This window comes from Ctenopharyngodon idella, chromosome 20, assembly GCF_019924925.1.
Source record: "Ctenopharyngodon idella isolate HZGC_01 chromosome 20, HZGC01, whole genome shotgun sequence".
Classification (NCBI taxonomy): Eukaryota; Metazoa; Chordata; class Actinopteri; order Cypriniformes; family Xenocyprididae; genus Ctenopharyngodon; species Ctenopharyngodon idella.
The window spans coordinates 19,873,174-19,894,739 of NC_067239.1; the positions used below are offsets into that span (position 1 = coordinate 19,873,174).

At 36.5% G+C, this 21,566-nt stretch overlaps 2 protein-coding genes across 3 annotated transcripts in view; one reads left to right on the forward strand and one right to left on the reverse strand.

Annotated features, from left to right (window-relative positions):
- Window positions 1–574: 574 nt before the first annotated feature.
- adam17b (ADAM metallopeptidase domain 17b) lies at window positions 575–14,383 on the forward strand. 2 transcript variants are annotated; one of them, XM_051876454.1, is made up of 20 exons: window positions 577–929; window positions 1,032–1,204; window positions 2,465–2,597; window positions 2,691–2,824; window positions 2,926–3,014; window positions 3,884–4,073; window positions 4,333–4,460; window positions 5,338–5,424; window positions 5,512–5,622; window positions 7,280–7,424; window positions 7,521–7,616; window positions 7,689–7,837; window positions 7,933–8,132; window positions 8,331–8,434; window positions 9,623–9,757; window positions 9,870–10,000; window positions 10,112–10,190; window positions 10,269–10,357; window positions 11,563–11,619; window positions 11,711–14,383. In XM_051876454.1, the coding sequence occupies exons 2-20, from the start codon at window positions 1,117–1,119 to the stop codon at window positions 12,092–12,094; spliced, it is 2,529 nt and encodes an 842-aa protein (XP_051732414.1). In that variant the 5' UTR covers window positions 577–929; window positions 1,032–1,116; the 3' UTR covers window positions 12,095–14,383. The 2 variants fall into 2 exon arrangements, with proteins under 2 accessions (XP_051732416.1, XP_051732414.1); XM_051876456.1 differs by having other exon boundaries at window positions 575–1,204; window positions 7,536–7,616.
- A 32-nt stretch (window positions 14,384–14,415) lies between these two features.
- The window catches only part of cpsf3 (cleavage and polyadenylation specific factor 3), an 11,179-nt gene continuing 4,028 nt past the window's right edge, over window positions 14,416–21,566 (reverse strand). Inside the window, exons 7-18 of the mRNA XM_051876457.1 lie at window positions 19,944–20,094; window positions 19,691–19,866; window positions 19,413–19,571; window positions 19,169–19,315; window positions 18,946–19,098; window positions 17,521–17,629; window positions 17,330–17,428; window positions 17,145–17,239; window positions 16,963–17,050; window positions 15,999–16,065; window positions 14,967–15,063; window positions 14,416–14,868 (exon numbers count right to left, since the gene is read on the reverse strand). Coding sequence (XP_051732417.1) covers window positions 14,770–14,868; window positions 14,967–15,063; window positions 15,999–16,065; window positions 16,963–17,050; window positions 17,145–17,239; window positions 17,330–17,428; window positions 17,521–17,629; window positions 18,946–19,098; window positions 19,169–19,315; window positions 19,413–19,571; window positions 19,691–19,866; window positions 19,944–20,094 — 1,440 coding nt within the window. The 3' untranslated portion in view covers window positions 14,416–14,769. The remainder of the gene's footprint in view (window positions 14,869–14,966; window positions 15,064–15,998; window positions 16,066–16,962; window positions 17,051–17,144; window positions 17,240–17,329; window positions 17,429–17,520; window positions 17,630–18,945; window positions 19,099–19,168; window positions 19,316–19,412; window positions 19,572–19,690; window positions 19,867–19,943; window positions 20,095–21,566) is intronic.

Here is a 21,566-nt window from a genome sequence, read left to right on the forward strand (position 1 = left end):
TAGCGACAAAATAAATATGATTTCTTTAAAGACCCCATGAAATTGCTTTAGAATGTATTTCCTATTAAAATAGAAAGTTTATGTTTGTCCCTGCTTTTTTAGCCAGTAGTACTCTCGTTACATCACTTTGCAGAAATGTCTAATGATAATCTAATACTTTCATTCTACAATGCAAATGATTGGTTAAAATGATTGAGTGCAGGATGAGTCATCAGTATTTTTTGGTCAATTTTCCAGAAGAGGAAACTATACATAATAATGGTTAACTATAAATATTATTACAGTACAGTTCGGCTTTTTTCTCCTTCACACTGTCATAGATGGTTTAACAGTTCTTAGATAGCCTAGTAATTAGTACTTGTACAAATTAATTGAATTCTTTTAGTTTGTGGTAATAGCTTTCCAAATAAAAGATTTATAGCTGCTTGTATACTGTCCTCCAAATGAGCCTAGACGCTAGGCTGAATTTCATGGGGTTTGAGGTAAGAATTTAAAAATAGTCTGGACGAGACCGAGTCTGTTCCCAAAACCTAGTGAGCTGTCTGACTAGACGCACGTTCACGCGCCTGTGACGCCCACTAAATGCGGTCTAGATAGACAGCTCACTAGTTTTTGAGCACAGCCCGAGAGTTTATCCTCTTACGTAACTCATACCGCGGATACACTCTCTAAAACCCATTTTAAATACTCTGCATACTGTCACGCGAGAATTTAAAATCAACCGCCCTTCAAATTTGTGTTTTAATAACGCCTTCAACACGGTCTGTAGATAAAGTTAATAGTGATTTCCTGGAGCGGTGAATCTGATCCATCCATCCCACATTAAATACTTCCGGGTATTTCGCTACACTCAGATGTTGGCGTGATTTGGTTTTGAGTGAATCTTTTTTCTTTATAACATCAACCGACATGGACGAGAGCGTTTTGAAGTGAGCGTGTTTTTGTTCTTCTTTGATACTTCATTGATACTTTGTGGCTTTGTTTTTTATCCAGCCAGATGTGAGCGTGTGCATTTGTTTGGCCATGTCCAGATGTTGATCTCACGCAGATTGGTAATCCATGGGATTAAATGCTGCTGCTGTGTGAAGTACTGTATGTTGCATTAACGTCCTCGCCATGAAACGCATCGTTTTCTTTCTGGCGTCTTTATTCCTGACGGAGTGTTCAAGGAGACCCATTAGAGATGTCCTTGACGACGAGTATGGTGAGTTATTGGGGTACCAATAGGAATACTTTGAAAATATTGTGGACACATTTAAATCGAAAGATTATGTTTCTGTGACGTCATCATAACCATAGTGTGCTTTTCCCAAATACCTTATTGTATTTTCAGATCTCAGATATACTTTTTGCCATTTAATTGAATGACTTTAAGCAAACAGAAGAATTTTTACAATGGCAACAAGATTTTTCACCAAAATTCTATATATTTTTAGTTAGCCTATGTAGTATGGTGATTTTAAAAACAATATAAAGAACAGTATAAACAAAAAGTTAATATCGAATGTATCTTATTCTGCAGATAAAATGCTTAAATTTAATTAGTCTTTTTTTTTTCTTTGTTAACGAAAATGTTTTCAAAAGAAGTCAAAGCATCAGTATTTACCTGTCACGAAACAAGACACGGACTGGAACTCTGAATGAGTGGAGGGGATTCGGGAACGGTTCGGCCACGAAATTGGTCGCCCCTTATAAGTGATTAAAAGTCAGAATTACGAGGTGTAAACTCAGAATTCAGAGGGAAAAAGTCCGAATTGCGAGGTGTAAACTCAGAATTCAGAGGGGAAAAGTCAGAATTGCGAGGTGTAAACTCAGAATTCAGAGGGAAAAAGTCAGAATTGCGAGATGTAAACTCGGAATTCAGAGGGAAAAAGTCTGAATTGCGAGGTGTAAACTCGGAATCCAGAGGGAAAAAGTCGGAATTCGGGGTGTAAACTCAGAATTCAGAGGGGAAAAGTCGGAATTGAGAGGAGTAAACTCAGAATTCAGAGGGAAAAAATCAGAATTGTGAGATGTAGACTTGAAATTCTGAGAAAAAGTCCAAACTGTGCATCATAAGATCACAATTCTGAGAAAGACTGAATTGTGAGTTATAAACTTGTAATTCTAAGATTAAAAGTCAGAACTGTGAGAGGTTAACTCAAAATTGCGATATATGAACCCGGAATTGTGAGAAATAAAGAATTGTAAGTTATAAACTCACAGATGTAAACTCGGAATTGTGAGAAATAAAAGCAGAATTGTCATATAAAAGTTGCAATTACCTTTTTATTTTTTTTATTCCGTGGCAGAAACATATTTGAGAGAAACCCATTATTGGCAATTATGGAGTGAGAGAAAACATAGATACCCCAAGTCCTACTTTAAAAAAAAAAAAAGACTGCTCCTTGAAACTTATGATTTCACTTTAAAATGTTAAATATATGGGTAATATGTATAAAGTTGTTCACTATGACTCTTTCAGACCAGCTCAGCTCATTGCTGTCAGACTTTGATGTTCTTCAGCTGTCCAGTCTTCAACAGCATTCAGTTCGCAAGAGAGATGTCCAATCACAAACACACGCAGAGAGGCTTCTCAGTTTCACTGCGTTACAGAGGTGAATACTCATCACACATGTACCACCATGACACATTATCACTGCCAAGATTAAAGCCCAGTCATTTAATAAGCTCTCCTAAATATTCCCCAGGCATTTCAAATTGTACCTGACAACCAACACAGAGCTCTTCACTCATGACTTTAAGGCTGTGGTAGTAGGAGAAGATGGCACTCAAAAGATGTACGAGGTCCAGAGAGAAAACTTCTTCAATGGTCATGTTATTGGTAACTGCAACTCTATGTATTTTAATATCTAAAATACATAAAAATTTAAGGTCTAGCAATTTTCATTTGCAGTTCACATTGTTTTTTTCCTTAATTTCTAGGAGAGGAGAATTCCCGTGTACAAGCCCATATTGGTGACAATGACTTCACTGCTCATATTCTTACTGATGAAGCCGAATACAACATTGAGGTATTATAACACCACAAATCTAATCTAGTGTGTAATGTTGCTGTTAGAGCATAAACAACGTCTGCAAAGTTACGATGCTCAAAGTTCAAAGCAAAGGGTGTTATTTCCTTTTAAGGAATCCTCTGTTTAAGGACTACAACAAACGGCTGGTAGGGACTACAACAAGCTTCTTCCCGGGTTAGTGACATCACTAACCCTAAAATTTACATAAACCCTGCCCCCGAGAACACGCAACAAAGGGGTTGAGGCCATGTTGGACTGCTTTAGAGAAGAGGAAGAGTTGTTGTAGTAGAGTGTTGTTACCATGCCGTCATTTTACGCCGGACTGCTTCACAAACGAGGGTCAATTCAACGCTGGATTTGCACAAAAGATTAACATGACGGCACATGCTAGTCGATGAGTTGAATCAATTCCACAGCAAATACATAAATTTATCCACTAACCGTTCAGAAACGTCCAGATGCATTCTCTTCTTCCTGAGTCTCTCCATCAGTGTCCGACTCTGGTTTGAACAATGTAAGGCTGAACACCGCTACTGACAATCGTCATTTTGGCTGCGTGAGATTCTCCAGCTTTGTTGTTGTTGAGCAACCGAAGCGCAAGCTGTTAAAGTAAAGCTCCGCCCTCTTCTGGAAAGGGGGCCGGGAGCAGCAGCTTGCTTGCATTTAAAGGGACACACACAAAAATGGTGTGTTTTTGCTCACACCCAAATAGGGGCAAATTTGACAAGCTATAATAAATTATCTGTGGGGTATTTTGAGCTGAAACTTCACAGACACATTCTGGTGACACCAGAGACTTATATTACATCTTGTAAAAGGGGCATTATAGATCCCCTTTAATTAACACACTCATCTCGTTTCTGCAGCCACTGTGGAGGTTCATCGAAGACTCTCATGATCATCGGCTGCTTATATATCGCTCTGAAGACATCAGGAACATGAGCCGGTTGGCAGCTCCAAAAGTATGTGGCTACATCAGCGCAGATGACATGGAGATGCTGCCAGAGAGTGTGCGGGCAGCCAGAGCACTAGATGAAGTTGAAGAGGAGGAGGATGGTAAGACTTTGAGTTAATTTGTAGATGTTTAACATGTCAAAACTGGTTATTAAATCCTGAAAACTCATTCTATGGCTCTCTGTAACAACACATCTGGTTTAAATTAGACTTTTCCTTCTTATTTGAGCCAAATCTAAGCAGTGTAATTTGAGTTACCACTTTATATAGTTACCTTGTCACCCATGTGTAATGTCTCTCGCCTTCTCACCCCTTTCTCTATTTTTGCCATCTTTTTCACTCCATTGCATCTGTTCCACAGGGCACCTGAGAGAGAGAAGACAGACACCAGATCACAGTAAGAACACCTGCCCTCTGCTGCTTGTGGCCGACTATCGTTTTTTCAAAAACATGGGCCGTAGAGAGGAGAGCACCACTCTCAACTACCTGGTAAAAAAAAGTCTTCATTTTTTTTAATATTGTCATTTGGCCTTTTCATGAAACACACAAACAAATTTCTGCATAAATTGAGCATAAAATCATTCTGATGCAAATTGTCACATTGATTTCAATAGGACAGTGTTTATTAGACCAGTGGTTCTCAACCTTTTTGACTCCAATTTCTAATTTCTAACCAATAAAATATTTTTGTGCTCGACATATATTGGCATTCAAAAGTTTAGGGTTTATATGATTTTTTTTTTAATTAATACTTTTATTCAGCAAGGATGCATTAAATTTATCAAAAGTGACAGTAAAGACATTTATAATGTTACAAAGGATTCCTATTTCAAATAAACACCGTTCTTTTAAACTGTATAATCATCAAAGAATCCTGAAAAAAAAAAAAATCAGTTTCCACGAAAATATTAAGCAGCACAACTGTTTTCAGCATTGGTAAAATAAGAAATGTTTCTTTAGTAGCAAATCAGCATATTAGAATGATTTCTGAAGGATCATGTGACAGTAAAGACTAGAGTAATGACTACTGAAAATTCAGCTTTGACATCACAGAAATAAATCTTGAAATATATTCAAATAGAGAACAGTTATTTTAAATGTGTTTTAAATTGTAATCATTTTTCACAATATTACTGTTTTTACTATATTTTTGATCAAATAAATGCACCCATAGTGAGAATAGGGCTTGGTGAGACTTCTTTTAAAAACATTAAAAAAATCTTACTGACCCCAAACTTTTGAACAGTAATGAAAAACTTTAAATAATATTTTTTAACTCATTTTGTTGTCTCACTGTATTAGATCTTACATGTCCATTTAAAATTTGCTGGCAGATGTCTTACGAATTTGCCTTGGGTGTGTTTAGATTGAGCTGATTGATCGTGTGGATGACATTTACCGCAATACATCTTGGGATGAAGAGTATAAAGGTTATGGAGTTCAGATTCAGCAGGTAAGTATGGTTCTTTGAGGAGAACACGGTGAAGAACTCCAATGAAATGCTATTTTGGAGCCAGCAACATGCATTTGTCTCTTTCAGATCATAATTAACAAGACACCCACACATGTAGACCCAGGAGGTGCCCACTTCAACATGAGAGGGAGTCCTGTGAAGAACAAAGATGTCTGGGACGTCAAGAAGCTCCTGGAGGTGAGCAAGCTGGAACTGTGGGAGTGAATGACTGAATTAATGAGAGCGTCCTCTCTGTATTCTGAGCTGTGCTAATTAGAAACAATGAGAGTCGCTTCTACTTGAGAGCGAAGAATATTATTGAGGACTTGTGTATTGTTTCATTATCCATCTCTACCTGTGACCTGTTTGGCAGAGAACCAGCAAAGAGAAAGAACATGCTATGGAAACATTATTAGTGCAGTTCAATTTGTAGTCCTAAAACTACGGAGGAGAATTAGCATCTTCCAGCCATTTTGTGTGATTTTTGAGTACCATTTTTGATTTGAGCAAAATAAATTACCCTATAGTCATACATCTAATGTGAATTTTGGAACTGTTTAGTGATTTTAAAAGTTACACTACTGTTAAAAAATTTGGGGTCGATAAGATTTCTTGTTTTTGAAAGAAGTCTCTTATGCTCACAAAGGCTGCATTTATTTGATTAAAAATACAGTAAAAAAAAAAAAAAAAACAATGTTGTGAAATATTATTACAATTTAAAATAACGGTTTTCTATTTTAATATATAATAAAATGTAATTTATTCCTTTGATGGCAAAGCTGAATTTTCAGCATCATTATTCTGGTCTTCAGTGTCACATGATCCATCAGAAATTATTCTAATATGCTGATTTGCTGCTTAAGAAACATTTCTTATTATTATCAATGTTGAAAACAGTTGTGCTGCTTAATATTTTTGTGGAAACTGTGATACTTTTTTAGGACACCTTCATGAATACCTTCAAAAACAGAATTTATTTGAAATAGAAAACTTTTGTAATATTATAAATGTCTTTACTGTCATGTTTGATCAATTTAATGCATCATTGCTAAATAAAAATATTAATTTCTTGAAAAAAAAAAAAAAAAAAATAAAATCATACTAACTCCAAATCTTTGAATGGTAGTGTACTGTAAGTTGCTACATAAGAGTTACAGTGATATTCTGTTTTTCGTCAAACATAAACTCACATCCTTGTAGTTGTAATTATTATGTCCTTAAAGGGATAATTCACCCAAAAATGAAAATTCTGTCATCAATCACTCACCCTCATGTTGTTCCAAACCTGTATGAATTTATTTGTTCTGCTGAACACAAAGGAAGATATTTGGAAGAATGTCAGTAACCATAGTAGGAAAAATAAATACTATGGTAGTCACTGACACTGACATTTCGTTACTGACATTCTTCCAAATATCTTTCTTTGTGTTCAGCAGAACAAAGAAATTCATACAGGTTTGGAACAACTTGAGGGTGAGTAAATGATGACAAAATTTTTGGGTGACTATCCCTTTAAGGACATAATAATTACAACTACAAGTTTATATGTTTATATATATTTTTTTTTAGCAATGATGCATTAAATTGATCAAACATGACAATAAAGACATTTATAATGTTACAAAAGTTTTCTATTTCAAATAAATTCTGTTCTTGAGGGTATTTTTGGGTAAACTAACCCTTTAAGACATTATTTTGCTTGCAAATAGAAAATCACGCCAAAAAAACAAACAAAAAAAACTTTAGAAATTCACAAGGGAACTCGGGGTTCCTGATTGGCCTGCAAATTGAGATCACGAATAAACAGCTGTGCTATAATTGTAGTAAAAATTGTCATTTTGTCTTCCCCCTGCAGCAATTTAGCATTGACATTGCAGATAATGCATCCAAAGTGTGCTTGGCTCATCTGTTCACATATCAGGATTTTGACGAAGGCACGCTCGGCTTGGCTTACGTGGCCCCCTCCAAACCAGGCTTTCCTGGAGGTCTTTGCTCCGAGAGTGAGTGTAAATACCACATTATGGATGAATCAATGTGGTCTTACATATTCCCCATACTTAGACATTTTGTTTTATTGTTGTTATGTCTTTCTTAAGAGTGTCCTTCTTCAGGAAATGACAATCGTGCTATATACCTCAACACTGGACTGACCAGCACCAAAAATTATGGAAAAACCATTCTTACCAAGGCAAGTGGAGTCCAAACAAATGTTTTTGTCGCTTTTATTTAGTAAGTTGATTTTCTGACCATATACCAACAGGAAGCGGACTTGGTTACCACCCATGAGCTTGGCCACAACTTCGGTGCTGTTCACGATCCAGATGATGTTCCGTATTGCGCGCCCAGAGAGGATCAGGGGGGCAAATATGTAATGTACCCCATTGCGGTGAGCGGGGATCACTCTAACAATAAAGTACGTCCTTCATTGATGTGAATTCAGCTTGGTGTCATTGTTCAGAACATCACGTGATCAGTTTGTAAGTGTTTTGTTTTTGTGCTCCCCTATAGTTGTTTTCGAATTGCAGTAAGCTCTCCGTAGCAAAGAGGCTGAGGGCGAAGGCCTCCACCTGCTTCAGAGAGAGGAACAGCAATGTGTGTGGAAACTCACGGGTGGAGGAAGGTGAGGAGTGCGATCCCGGACTGCTCCACCTCAACAGCGACCGCTGCTGCACATCAGACTGCAAACTTAAGCCCAATATGCAGTGCAGGTACAGCTCCTCCATGTGGCCTCATGAAAAAATGCTGATGCAGATATGCTGAATTAAAAGGACAGTTCACCCAAAAATTTAAATTCTGTGATGATTTACTCACCTTCATATTTTTAAATCTTTTTTAAAATTATTAGTTCAAGACAGAATCGCCTGGGTATATATGTCTTTAACTTTTCTCTTTTTTCTTGACACTAGTGACAGGAATAGTGCATGCTGCAAAGACTGCAGGTTTGAGAAGAAGGGCAAGGTGTGTCAAGAGGCAATGAATGCCACATGCAAGGGAAATTCTTCCTGTACAGGTGAGGTATCAACTAACAAGCTTTGATTCTATATATCTGATAAACATGTTAAGGTATTAGTTTTAGTATTATTTATATACTATTATAGTATTTATTCATATTTTGAATGATCTTGTATTTTTATATCTTCAGTTTTTATTTTCATTTTAGTTTAAGTTTTAGTACTTTTGTTTATTTGTCATTTTTATTAGTTGTTATATATTTCTATATTGCTTTTATTTATTTTTATTTTAGTTATAGTAATTTTAGTACTTCAACTAAAATGCATTTATTTTAGTTATTTGCCAAGGAAAATTTTTATTTTATTTTATTTTTTATTTTATTTTATTTTATTTTATTTTATTTTATTTTATTTTATTTTATTTTATTTTATTTTATTTTATTTTATTTTATTTTATTTTTTATTTTACTTTACTTTACTTTTGCTTGATTTCAATTACTAAAATGTGATCTATAATAGTATTTGTTTTAGATTTAGCTTTAGTTAACACTAACAACACTGCTTGAAAACTGGTTTGAAAGTATATTATAATACTATTTGTGAGTGAATTTCATGAAATAATGTCTATTTAATTGTAATATAATAATAATTGTAGCTTATGTTTTGGTATCATTACGATAATTTCCATTGTGACTTAGAAAGAAATTATATATATATGTTATATATGTGACATCAATACCCTAATGCAAAAAAAATCCAATTCTCATTCTCAAATGCAAAGAAATTATGCTGTATTATATGGAGCCCCGCACATGACATGCAAGAAAAAAAATTAAATCGTGCGCACGATTTACTATTTCGTTCCCTCAATTTATAAATCATGCGCATGATTTATAAATCGAGGGAACGAAATGGTAAATCGTGCACTCGTTTTAGTAAATCGGGGGAACGAATTAATAAATCGTGTGCACGATTTAGCCTACTATTTTTTTTCCTGCATGTCATGTCCGGGGCTCCGTAGTATTATCTAAATTATGAAATATTTTTAAATTATGGTAGTCATTTGATATTTTATGATATAATGAGAATCACTACTGAGGTAAATAGAAATGCTAAATGTTGAAATGCTAAAAATCTGTTTAGAAGGCTTCATTTTCTTAATGGAAAATTCCTTACTGATGAGATTTAACTGCATGTGTCTAGCCCTTTGTCCTCCCTGAAACTCTATTCTTCTGTGCTTCTTACAGGACTCAGCAGTGAGTGCCCTCCTCCAGAGAACGTCCCCGATAAGACCATCTGTGTGGACAATGGGCGGTGTCTGGATGGAGAGTGCATCCCGTTCTGTGAAGCTGTGAAGAACCTGCAGTCATGTGCTTGCAATGGTAAAATGACCTGCTGATAAAGCTAATACTGTTGGTATATTGCAGTTAGTTTTTAAAGTCTGTTTTGAGCAGACATGCCTTTTTTTTACTCTTCCTGTATGTTATTTTTCAGAGACAAAAAACTCTTGTAAGGTGTGCTGCAGGGATAAGACTGCTGTGTGCACTCCTTATATTGATGACAAGGGCAACCCCCTCCTTCTGCGGAGAGGCAAACCCTGCACTGTGGGCTTTTGTGATGGATCGGTGAGTGGCAGTGTTCACAACATACAGTCACAGATCAATTGCAGTAGTTCACAAGACAACTGGAAATGGTTTACGTTCAGTTATTCAAAATTTTTTTCTTATTCCTTCCAGGGTAAATGCATGAAACAGGTCCAGGATGTTATTGAGAGGTTGTGGGATTTCATTGAGAAGTTGGACATCAATACTTTTGGTAAGTTATCTGTAAACACAGTGATTTCATCTCACTTGGAATTCAATGGAGAAATGAGATCTGTGTATGTGTTCTCAGGGAAGTTCCTGGCAGACAACATTGTTGGCTCAGTGGTAGTCTTCTCACTGCTTTTCTGGATCCCACTCAGCATTCTGGTCCATTGTGTGGTGAGTCATCTCCGCTAACATCTTACAGTTAGTTGTAGCTCTGAGGAAATGTCTGCTACTATAATGGGCTGACCTTGAGTTATATTATGGTCTAAAGGACTGTTTACGCCCAAGAGCAAAACTAAAAAAAATTGAAAAATTGAAATTAATTAGAGGAAAGATCTTCTTCCACCAAGACCAAAACTAAAAATTTAATAAATCGGACAAAACAACTATTTACACCAAGAGCAAAACAAAAAGTTAAATGAATCACTGACAAAATGTTTATTTACACCAAGAGCAAAAAAAAGTTAATTGAATTACAGAGAAAAACATTTACACCAAGAACAAAACAAAAAGGGTAAATAAATCACAGACAAAATGTCTTTTCACACCGAGCAAAAGAAAAGTTAAATGAATCGCAGACAAAATGTCTTCCCGCACCAAGAGCAAAACAAAAACGTTAAATGTATTGCAAACAAAATGTCTTTCCACACCAAGAGCAAAACAAAAATGTTAAATGATTCGCAAACAAAACGTTTCTTTACAAGAGCAAAACAAAAAAGTTAAATGAATTGCAGATGAAATGTTTATTTACACCAAGAGCAAAACAAAATGTTTTTTAAATCACAGAAAAAACCTTTACACCAAGAGCAAAACAAAAAAGTTAAATAAATCGCAGACAAAACTTCTTTTCACACTGAGCAAAAAAAAGTTAAATGAATCACAGACAAAATGTCTTCCCGCACCAAGAGCAAAACAAAAACGTTAAATGTATTGCAAACAAAATGTCTTTCCACACCAAGAGCAAAACAAAAATGTTAAATGATTCGCAAACAAAACGTTTCTTTACAACAAGAGCAAAACATAAAAGTTAAATGAACTGCAGATGAATAGTTTATTTACACCAAGAGCAAAACAAAAAAGTTAAATGAATCAGACGAAATGCCTATTTAGACAAAGAGCAAAACAAAAAAGTTAAATGAATCACAGACGAAACGTCTTTTCGCACCAAGAGCTAAACTAAAAAAATTAAATCACAGGTAAAAGGTTTATTTACACTAAAATCGAAACTAAACACTCTTAGAAGAGGGTCATTCAGGTTCTTAGAAGACAACCCATTTGATAATGCAAAATATAAGTTGCAATAGTGACAGACTCCATCCAAGAAAAAAAAAGTGATTTTTGTTTTGTTTTACAAGATTCCTCTCTCTTTTTGTCTTTAGGATAAGAAACTTGACCAGCAATATGAATTTAACACAAAGTCACTCTTCTACCCCAGTGTAAGTAGAAATCAGAACACAGAAAAAGTTATTTTTCTTTTGATAATAGGAAGCATAACAAATGCCTGACTGTGTTTATGTGCTATCACAGAATGCAGAGCTGCTGAGCAGTCTAGAATCAGCCTCAGTGCGGATCTTCAAACCACCATCTTCCTCAGGCTCCTCTGCGGTGCCACGCTTTCAGGCATCTGGACCCCTGCAGACCAGCACGCCACCTGTCTCCATCTCCCAGGTGGCTCCAGCCCCAGCCCCGACCCCAACCCCATGTCCTCACCCCACCGTGGAGCCACAACGCATGGCCACCATCCAAGAGGATCCCAGCTATGATTCCCACCTGGATGAACAAACCCTGGGAGAGGACTTCCCTACCTCTGGCTCAGTGTCACGCTCTTTTGATGATCTGACGGAGAACCGAGAGAATGCCATGTCCTTCAGGGTAAAAAGACAAAATAACAGCAAGGAGACAGAATGTTAAGAGTGTGATTGTATAAAATGCAAAAAAGATTGTAAGGGAATATGATTGGTAATGCTCAAAGCTGAGCAGAACAAGCATTACAAATGCACTGAAATGCAATGTGCGCTTGCAGCTCAAGTATTGAAAATAACCAGAATGCAGTATGTTTTAAAGCGATAGTTCACTTAATGAAAATTCTGTCATATTTATTCACCCTCATGTCGTTCCAAACCTGTATGGCTGACTTCTGTGGAGCTGAGGAGAACATTTGCAGAGTAATTACAGGAGCTTCCAAGCACAAAAAAGCACCATTAAAGTATGTCAAAAGTGATTCATATGACTTATGCACAATACTTCAAGTCTTTTGAAACCTTACGATAAGACTGTGTGAAGAACAGACTAAAACTTTCCTCTCCAGTCAGCTGTTATAGTCGGCATGAAATCTATTTTCAAAATGCAGGTTATTGATTTTTATTTTTTTATTTTTTTTTATAAAAACATTTTTTTGACCTGGTAATGCCTGGTAATGCTCAACTCTGTCCCTCAAATGACAGAGTTAGTAAAAAGACTTCTCTTTCGTGACGAATGCCGGATTTCTCTAATCATTTAGTCCGCTTAAATGCCAAACGATTGCAAGCTTGCATTTAGATCTGCCTCCATCCAATCAACAACCGATGAACAGAACCAAGACCCCGCCCTATTTTTCTTTCTTTTCAATAATGTTTTTACTCGGATATATGTTACAATACGGAATAAAAGATCTGTCACTACTTCCCTTACATCTCAACTTTAAAGCTATCGTATAGCTTTAAAATACTTGCGCATTTTAGCACACATGTTGGGATGACCACTTTCATGGTTTTAAGGTGCAGATTCAGAAGAAAGAAAGTCATACATGTTTAGAAAGACATGAGTGTGAGTACACAAGGACAGAATTTTCATTTTTGGGTGAACTATCCCTTTAAGAGCACTTTTATAAAGCAACAGAAGGCACAAATCTTTCAGTGTCTAGGCATTACATGGGAATTCAATGTTGTTAAATCCTGTTAGGATTATGCAATATGCACACATATTTACACACACACGCACTGGATCTCAACAGTTATCTACACGTGACCAGCTTCATTGTTAAAGCTTAATACCAAGATGTTTACAGGTCTGTTTTTATCTAAGGGATTGAGCAGATGCTAACAGATCTTGATAACCATTATATTATGAATACAGCTGTTATATTTTAGTTGATATTTTACATGTATGTGTTCTGACACACCAGCAAATTATGTTTTGTAACCTCTGTAGAACACAATCTTGTGTTCTTGCTTTTTATTGTTTGCAAAAGACAATCTGACTTTTTAGAGGCATTTGATATTTGCGAAAATTGTCTTTGAAAAATCTTTGCTTTAATTTGTACTGTTCTTGAATGTAACAACGTTACAGTAGTTTAAACAGTTGTACCAGCAGACATTATCCCCCAGCAACTTGCACTGACATATCTTAAAAAAAGTCAGTGCCATTGTTTTGTCTCAAGATGCACACCAGTACTGTTTTTTGTAAGGCACATTTATAAAAGCTACTTTAATGTCCTAATTGAACTAAGGCCTAATCCTGGCTTAATCTAAGCTCTGTCTGTGAAACCAGGCCTATGTTTTTTTTAGTATATAAGAAAGTTTTGGCTTTTTATGAAACACCAAAGTCACTAGTTAAATGAAAAGACAGACAATCGGTTTTATCTCTCCATGTTACTATACTTTTCTGCAACAAATTGTACGTGACTGTATGCAATATGTATTTTGCAGCTGCTGCCATAAGAATGTACTGATGTTGAACACTGCTCTGAGATCAGTATCCAAAGTGCCTTGTATTTGTTTTTTATTTGTCTTGTGAAATAGTATTTTACTCCATGAGTTTTGCAATGTAATCTACAGAAAAACTCAAAAAGGGAGTGTGACTGTCATTTACTGGTGGTTTAATGGTCATCTTCTGAATCTTAGTGTAACTATTGGGAATGTATTTGTGTGTTGATCTTGTAGAATACCAAGCATAGTAGTGTCATTTCTTTGTAGATTTTACTACATGACCTAACCCTGCTTTATTTTATCATCGGTTGCCAAATCCTGTGAAATCTTTTTTTCATGTTAAGAAATGTGTACTCTGACTGCATGGCTCCCCACAATGTTGTGATGGGTCAAGAGAGAAAGTATTGAATGTTAAGACAGTGTTTTGTATCAGTGTGTTAGATTTGTATAACTTAATAGTTCTTGACTTGGTATGTTTGGCAAGCTTTCATTTTTAAATAAAACGTCACCCTTACTGTGAGTTGTGTATTGAAATTTAAGCTCAACTTCACTCAAAGACCTCTTTTATTAAATCAATACATTGATCTTAAACAAATCATAGCTTTTCTTGAACATAAAATGTCAAAAAACAAAAAGACAAAAACATTTTAAATGATCATTACATAATGTATATTTGACTAGAGGAACTAAAGCACAGTGACTCCTGAATGCACATAAATTTCAGCAACTACTTTAACAGTTTTCCATTTGATTTTAATGGAAATTCAGTCCTTTGAAGTGCTTTGGCCAGTCCAACTTCTGGTGGCTTCAGTCTGGTTTAAGTAGTTAGATGGACTGTAATAACAAAAGTTCTTGAGGGCAATGAAGAGTCTGATAGAAGGCAGATGGGATTTGCCGATCTCACATGACAGGGTTCATGGCTTCATACAGCCTTTGCACAGCGAGCTCCACCATTTCTCTGAGAGAATCATCTTCAGAACTGGATTCCTCATAAACGGCCTGAAAAAAAAAAAAAAAAAAAAAAAAAGAATCAGAATACGAATACTTCCGTTCCCATAAAACTTAGGGGTGTACACTTCACAGAGTTTGATACTTACTCGGGTTTCCAGGTTGATGTAGACAGTCTTCTCATCTACACTTACAGCGAGACAGTTCTTGTCTTTATGGTGGACACACTCCTCTCCAAACATGTCTCTGCAGATTGTGGCAGAAAAAGAATTTAGTTCATCATAAATGTCACTGACGGTTAGCTGAGTGCTGTGAGCAGGGCTTGACATTAACTTTTTCGTTCACTGTGGCTAGTGGTTTTCCAAAGTTACTAGCCACTCAGTATTTTCACTGGCCACAGTTTTGCTGTTGGGAAATTATATTTTATATGATTAAAGTTGACTTTGGCATGCTAAAATTACTTGATTTTGATTAGCTAGATTTAAAACCCTTTCAAACTTTCAAATGCAGATTGACCACCTAAATCAAGACTAGGCCTACATTGTATATCAGCTGGTATGTACAGGTGGATAATATGACCATAATATGATACATTTTATAATTGTATGTTATTTTTGTTAGGCTATATAAAAAGAACAAAGAAGCAAATTACAAATACAATAGTAAATGAAATAGCCTAAACTCTTTTTTCAGATACAGTAGGTTTATTTAACATTTATTTAAGATCTTTTGTTGTTTGATTAACATTAATGACATACAGATATTTAATTGGGCTGCTGAATGTATGCATGTAATATACTGACACATATCCAGTTATTACCCACCTGTTTACGTACACTTAAGCCATAACTGACTGTATCCACGCGAGATACTCCACACGATGGACATTTTGACATCTGTGTGTGCGTGTATTTGACTATTCAGGCGCAAGGAGAAATGATCGCGCACGTGAGAGAGTGCTTCTGTTGTGTGTCATTCAGCGCAATTCCGCCGATCCCGCCTTCACTAACTGCAAGTTAATCGATAACGAATTAAGATCGGATTTTGTGCTACGACGAGCTTGGCTACCTTTCATTTGACTGTAGGCTGAAATTATATTCAACCCGCCAAAGTGGCTAGTGGGAGTGGCTGTCTTACTGGCGGGTGTTAATGTCAAGCCCTGGCTGTGAGGATGAACTTACTGGAACATTTTCAGTAATCTGTACTGGAAAACATTCACATCCATCTTCTTTTCTTGGGGCTGAACAACTAAAATGAAGAAAAGAGTAAAACAAAGATATTGGTGTAAATAAGACCCATTTAGTGACAAAATTTGCAAGGAAAAAGTGAGAAAGAGAAAGAAGCAAAGAAAGAAAGAAAGAAAGAAAGAAAGAAATTGAAAGAAACAAGAATCAAGGAAGGAAGGAATGAAAAGAAAGGAAGCAAGCAAAAAGCAAGAAAGGAAGGAAGGAAGAGAAAAGAAAGAAAGAAAGAAAGAAAGAAAGAAGGAAGGAAGGAAGCAATGTAAAGACAGTAATAAAGAGAAGGGATGAATAGACAGAAGGACAGAAGGAAGGAATGAAAGAAGGAATAAAGATAAAAAAGTGGAAAATAAAGGAAGATAAAAGTAAAGAAAAAGGAATGGAAGCAAGCATGAAAGAGAGAGAAATAAAGAAAACAAGAAAGAAGAAAGAAAGAAAAGAGAAAGAAAGAAAGAATTAAGGAAGGAAGTAAGGAAAGAAGCAATGTAAATACAGTAATATAGAGAAGGGATGAAAAGACAGAAGGACAGAAAAAAGAAAGAAAGAAAGAAAGAAAGAAAGAAAGAAAGAAAGGAAGGAAGGAAGGAAGAAGAAAGGAAGGAAGGAAGGAAGGAAGGAAGGAAGGAAGGAAGGAAGGAAAAGAAAGGAAGCAAGCAAAAAGCAAAAAGCGAGAAAAGAAAGGAAAGAAGAAAGCAAGGTAAAGACAGTAATAAAGAGAAAGGATGAATAGACAAAAGGAATGAAAAAAGAAATAAAGATAAGTTGGGAAATAATGGAAGATAAAAGTAAAGAAAAAGGAAAGGAAGGAAGCAAAAGAGAGAAATAAAGAAAGCAAGAAAGATCTATTTCAGTACAACTCTTTGAGCAGTTAAACTGATGAAATCATTGAAATAAACAATCGCACCTTTCTGAGCTTTAGGGTTTGACTGCACCTCCAGCACCACTGTGGTGACGGCATCAGCGTACATGTCATTCAGAGGGTTGGCAAACCACTGATGGAAGAAGACCACAGACACAAATAACAATATGAGTCACTTCTGTTGCCATAGTTACACTGGTGCATCAATGATTGGTGTGCCGCCCCACCTCCAACACGACCAGGTTTTGATCATGAACTACTGTGATGCTGTTAAAGACTCTTAGTGTGCTCTTCTCTGACGTCTCAATCTCCTCCACGTCACCTGTAACACACACACAATGAGCACCACATTTAAGCACAAAACACACACACATGCACGCACGCGCACACACACACACACAGGTATACACACCTGTCAGGTGGCGTAGCTGATTCAAAAGCAGGGGAAAAGGGCCAGTGAAAGGAATGGCTTGAGTCTGTTTCACTGTGCTCATGGCCAGCTCAGTGTAATCTGTATCATTAGGAACAAAGAAAAAGAGTAAGACGTGAACACACACAAACACACATATGAAACACCTGAACCGATCACAAACACCAACTCACTGGAGAGGTCAGAGGGGGAGAGGATGTGATAACTGAAGTTCTTTTTCACCAGGATGCCAGAGACCCTCTGACCTTGTGCACACTTCTTATCCGCAAGAGAGCCCATCACCTTAAAATACCATAGACAAAAAAGTCAGTAACAAAATTATAAAACAGACAGTTAAAACCATTGAGGATCCATCACAGAGATGAATATGAATAAGACTTAACTGTGCAGTGTGTTTGTAACTTGATTTTTTATTTATTTTTTTTGATAGTTTTTTTTTTTTTAATAACAGCCTACCATTTTAACAAGTTCTATTGTAAAAGACAGAAAGAAAGAACAAAAGAAAGAAAGACAGACAGAAAGAAAGAACAAAAGAAAGAAAGACAGAAAGAAAGACAGTTGATCGTTTATTTGAATGCTTTAATCAGTTCAACAACGGAAAGAGAAAAGAAAGAAAGAAAAAGACAGAAAAAGAACAAGACAAACAAAGAAAGAAAGAAAGAAAGAAAAAGAACAAAAGACAAAGAACGAAAGAAGGAAAGAGACAAAGAACGATACAGAAAAAGAACACGACAAAGAAAAAAAGAAGAAAAAGACAAAAAGAACAAAAGACAAAGAACGATAGAAAGGAAGACAGAAAAAGAACGATAGAAAGAAAGAAAGAAAAAGGACAAAAGACAAAGAAAGAAAGACAGAAAGGAAGAGACAGAAAAAGAACAAAAGACAAAGAAAGAGAACAAAAGACAAAGAAAGAAACGAAAAAGAAAAGACAAAGAAACAAGAAAAAGACAAAAAGAACAAAAGAACGAACGATAGAAAGGACGACAGAAAGAGAAAAAGAACAAAAGACAGAAAAAGAAAGAAAGAAAGAGTTGATTGTTTATTTGAATGCTTTAATCAGTTCAACAACAGAAAGAAAGAAAGAAAGAAACAAAAGACAAAGAACGAAAGAAAGATAGAAAGCAAGCAAGAAATAAAGAGTTGATTGTTTATTTGAATGCTTTAATCAGTTCAACAACAGAAAGAAAGAAAGAAAGATAAAGAACGAACGAAAGAAAGATAGAAAGCAAGCAAGAAAGAAGGAGTTGAATATATATTTTTTGAGCTCAATTCAAACAAATCTTTTGTAAGTTGTGAGTCATGTTTAAAGACTGATTCATTAAATCCAATGAAAAACTATTTTAGTTGTTGTCTGGATGGACCTGATGAACCACTTGGCAGAAGAAATGTTTGTGATTACTATCATTAATAATTTGAATTATTTATTGACCTTTGGGAAAGTTCAAATGTTTGACATCAAGCCGAAAGACAGGCCCTGGTAAAACAGTACAGCGCAGTCTCTCTCTGACACACCACTACAGTAACTGTATCTAACTGTGGCTTTGATAGAGCAGAAGATGAAGAACAGAAGCTAAACCTGAAGAGAGCTGCAGTCTCACCTTAGCCAGTTTCTCTCCTCTGAAGTTCAGCGTGACGGCTTCAGTGTTACGAGGGTTGTGCACCTCGATGTGAACCTCATCATTGTCCTCATACTCTCTAATCAGGGCGGCTTTCAATCGAGCCATCTCATTCTGCTCTCCATGAACCAGGATCTGAAAACCACAATAATAACATGACACCTGATCTAGAACCTGACGACCATCTCATGACACAATCACTTACCACATGAGGAGGTTTCAGAGCTCGGATGAACTCGCTGGTCTGCTGGTAGTCCGTATGAGCAGAGAAGGAGATATAGTCCACGGACATCTTCAGAGGAAGCTTCTGTCCTGACATGGTGGTGATCTCCTCTGGCTCAGACATGATATGCTGCAGAGAAAACAGAGTGAGGAGAGTTCAATCATGTCCAAGAAACCTCTGACGCTGATCGGTGGTGACATTGTCGCTGAAGATAGAGGAGACTCACCTTGGCGAGGGTTCCTTCCACGCAATAACCTGCTATGATGACGCCGTTTCTCTTGTCAGTGCACCAACTCTCAAAAAGCTCTCTGGAAAGGCCGCTCTGCATCATACCTGGAGATGCCATCACCACACTGGGGCCGATGTCATCGAAGTGGTCCATGCTCTGGAGGACAAGTTTATGCAAATTAGATGATTTTTTTTTTGGACTATGAAACTTGTATTTCGTACTGAACCGGTATAGATTTTGATTTTGAAGAACTCATAGATTTTGAAGACGCCCACCTTGAGATTGCTGATATGCTTGAAGACAAAAGGGTTGTTAATATTGATGGCCTTGCGGATCTTGTCGTTCATGGCGTTCACGTAGGTTTGGTACACAGCCATGCACTTCTTAGCCAGGGAGGAGGCATAGTAGATAGGAATGTCATGGAGTTCAGGGTGATTCTGCCAATATTCATCTGAAATAGAGGACAAGCAGAACTTCAGTGAGGCAGTGTTGATGATGCAGCTGAGAGTCTAAACTGCTGAGGTTTACCTAGAATGAGCAGCAGCTCCTGGGCCCGACCCAAAGCAAACACAGGGATGAGACAGCGGCCCTCACGGTTCACTATGTCATGGACCGTGTTACAGAAACGAGCCTCTCTCTCCTCTCTCTTCTCATGGATGTGTGTGCCATATGTAGACTCCTACAAGAACAAGAAAGATGGGAAGAGGAAATTGATGTGTTAAAATAGGAAAAAATGGCTAGACTTTTGTTTGAAGATGATATACATGTGCTTTTATGGTTTGCAAACTTAAGCGTTTAGTTTTCTGTGTATTAAATGCATTGAACATTGCCGTCGCAATTTTTGCTGATTTTAACATGTCCAAAAAGTATGTTATTGTCAAAATTGTGAGAAGTATTTGTTATAGCCTTGGAAGCAACAGTGAGAATGAATGGAAAATGATTGCTAAACAAATCAGTAATATTTTACACTGTATGCTTTTCTTTTTTTTCCAAAAAAAAAAAAAAAAAAGTGGTAATTATTATTTTTTCATGGAGTTACATTAGTGTAAGTAGGGTAAAGATGGTATAATTTCCAACTATTATTCCAAATAATAATAATAATAATAATAATAATAAAAAAAAATGAAATTATTATAATTAATTTTTTATTATTTTATAATGTAAAATATATACTATTATTTTTTGGAATGTATTTGTTTTTCTCTCTCTCATATATATATCTGTACCAAAATATAAATATAAAATTAATTCCACTAATTCCATTCAAAAAGTGAAACTTGTATATTATATTCATTCATTACACACAGACGGATATATTTAAAATGTTTATTTCTTTTAATTTTGATGATTATAACTGACAACTAAGGAAAATCCCAAATTCAGTATCTCAGAAAATTAGAATATTATTTAAGACCAATACAAAGAAAGGATTTTTAGAAATCTTGGCCAACTGAAAAGTATGAACATGAAAAGTATGAGCATGTACAGCACTCAATTCTCAGTTGGGGCTCCTTTTGCCTGAATTACTGCAGCAATGCGGCGTGGCATGGAGTCGATCAGTCTGTGGCACTGCTCAGGTGTTATAAGAGCCCAGGTTGCTCTGATAGTGGCCTTCAGCTCTTCTGCATTGTTGGGTCTGGCATATCGCATCTTCCTCTTCACAATACCCCATAGATTTTCTATGGGGTTAAGGTCAGGCGAGTTTGCTGGCCAGTTAAGAACAGGGATACCATGGTCCTTAAACCAGGTACTGGTAGCTTTGGCACTGTGTGCAGATGCCAAGTCCTGTTGGAAAATGAAATCTGCATCTCCATAAAGTTGGTCAGCAGCAGAAAGCATGAAGTGCTCTAAAACTTCCTGGTATACGGCTGCGTTGACCTTGGACCTCAGAAAACACAGTGGACCAACACCAGCAGATGACATGGCACCCCAAACCATCACTGACTGTGGAAACTTTACACTGGACCTCAAGCAACGTGGATTGTGTGCCTCTCCTCTCTTCCTCCAGACTCTGGGACCCTGATTTCCAAAGGAAATGCAAAATTTACTTTCATCAGAGAACATAACTTTGGACCACTCAGCAGCAGTCCAGTCCTTTTTGTCTTTATCCCAGGCGAGACGCTTCTGACGCTGTCTGTTGTTGAAGAGTGG

Excerpts from the sequence above, each read along its gene's own strand:
- adam17b (XM_051876454.1), top strand. The coding sequence starts at position 1,117 with ATGAAACGCATCGTTTTCTTTCTGGCGTCTTTATTCCTGACGGAGTGT. Across the intron at positions 2,825-2,925 it reads CTTCAATGGTCATGTTATTG|GAGAGGAGAATTCCCGTGTA; the intron begins GTAACTGCAACT and ends CTTAATTTCTAG. Across the intron at positions 5,425-5,511 it reads ATGGAGTTCAGATTCAGCAG|ATCATAATTAACAAGACACC; the intron begins GTAAGTATGGTT and ends TGTCTCTTTCAG.